Below are 1,172 nucleotides of genomic sequence, written 5' to 3'. Positions count from 1 at the left end.
TATATATATATATATATATATATATATATATATATATATATTCACTTATATTAGATTATACATTACAGATTACGTGTTATTTAGTACATCATTAATTATTAAGAATGGAGCTCGCCTCTTTGAGCTGGGAAATGAATGGAATTCCTAGTGTGTGTCTTGTTGTGGCTAATTCCTCCTTTTAAAAAATGGGGAATAGGCCTGGGTGTATTAAAAAAAAAAATTTTAATCATATTGGTGACTACAAGAGATTATATTGCTCATGTTTTGGGTTTATTACACCTCTTCAGCAAAGCACTATTATCATCATCATTTGACAGGATCCGATGGGGCCATAGACTGCACCATGTTCCAGTATCTGCATTAGCATGATTTCTACAGCTAGATGTCTTTCCTAATGCCAACCACATTACAGTATGTACTGGATGCTTTTTATATGCCACCAGCGTCATTGAGGCTGCCATGCAGCTTGCAAAACTATAAGTCCCAAGGTGCATGTGGTGGTGGTGGTGGTGGTGGGATACTTTTTGCTACATGAGATAAAGTATGAGAGAAAATGGCCAGAGCAGAACAGGTTTCTTGCTGTAAAAGTACTGCATGATTATAGTTTCTCTTTTGTTTTCTTTTAACTATAAATGTTTCTCTTTTTTATTTCAGTTTGTCATCTATGGGTTCTTCCAGTGTGTTGATGCCTTCCTTTTCATCTTTACATTCCTTCCACTGCGGATATGTCTAGCTTTGCTCAAACTTTTAACCCATCCTTGTGGTTTTTTTATGTATGGGTGAGTAGAAACTTTTATTGTGTGTATGTTTGATTACAGGTCCCTGTTTTCAAATATTCATTTCATTCATTCATTTTCATTTGGAACCTGATGCAGCTCTGTATCTCATCAGTCCTTGTCAAACCATCCAACTTATGCCAGCATGGAAAACAGATGCTAAGTGTTGATGAGGATTTTAGGTGTGTGTGTGTGTAAAATGAATAAAGGAACTAGAAATAATATTTATTCTTTTATTTGTTTCAGTCATTTGACTGCGGCCATGCTGGAGCACTGCTTTCAGTTGAACAAATCAACCCCAGAGATTATTCTTTGTAAGCCTAGTACTTATCCTATCGGTCTCTTTTGCCGAACCGCTAAGTTAAGGGGATGTAAACACGCCAACATCGGTCGTCA

The 1,172-nt window shown here is 36.3% G+C and overlaps 1 protein-coding gene across 1 annotated transcript in view; it reads left to right on the top strand.

The window, feature by feature from the left end:
• The window catches only part of LOC106884230 (transmembrane anterior posterior transformation protein 1 homolog), an 83,405-nt gene that overhangs the window by 48,414 nt on the left and 33,819 nt on the right, over positions 1–1,172 (top strand). Inside the window, exon 3 of the mRNA XM_014935491.2 lies at positions 655–779. Coding sequence (XP_014790977.1) covers positions 655–779 — 125 coding nt within the window. The remainder of the gene's footprint in view (positions 1–654; positions 780–1,172) is intronic.

This window comes from Octopus bimaculoides, chromosome 2 (genome assembly GCF_001194135.2).
Source record: "Octopus bimaculoides isolate UCB-OBI-ISO-001 chromosome 2, ASM119413v2, whole genome shotgun sequence".
NCBI lineage: Eukaryota > Metazoa > Mollusca > Cephalopoda > Octopoda > Octopodidae > Octopus > Octopus bimaculoides.
Note: the sequence above shows the minus strand (reverse complement) of the source record. Positions and strands in the feature narration are given on the sequence as shown.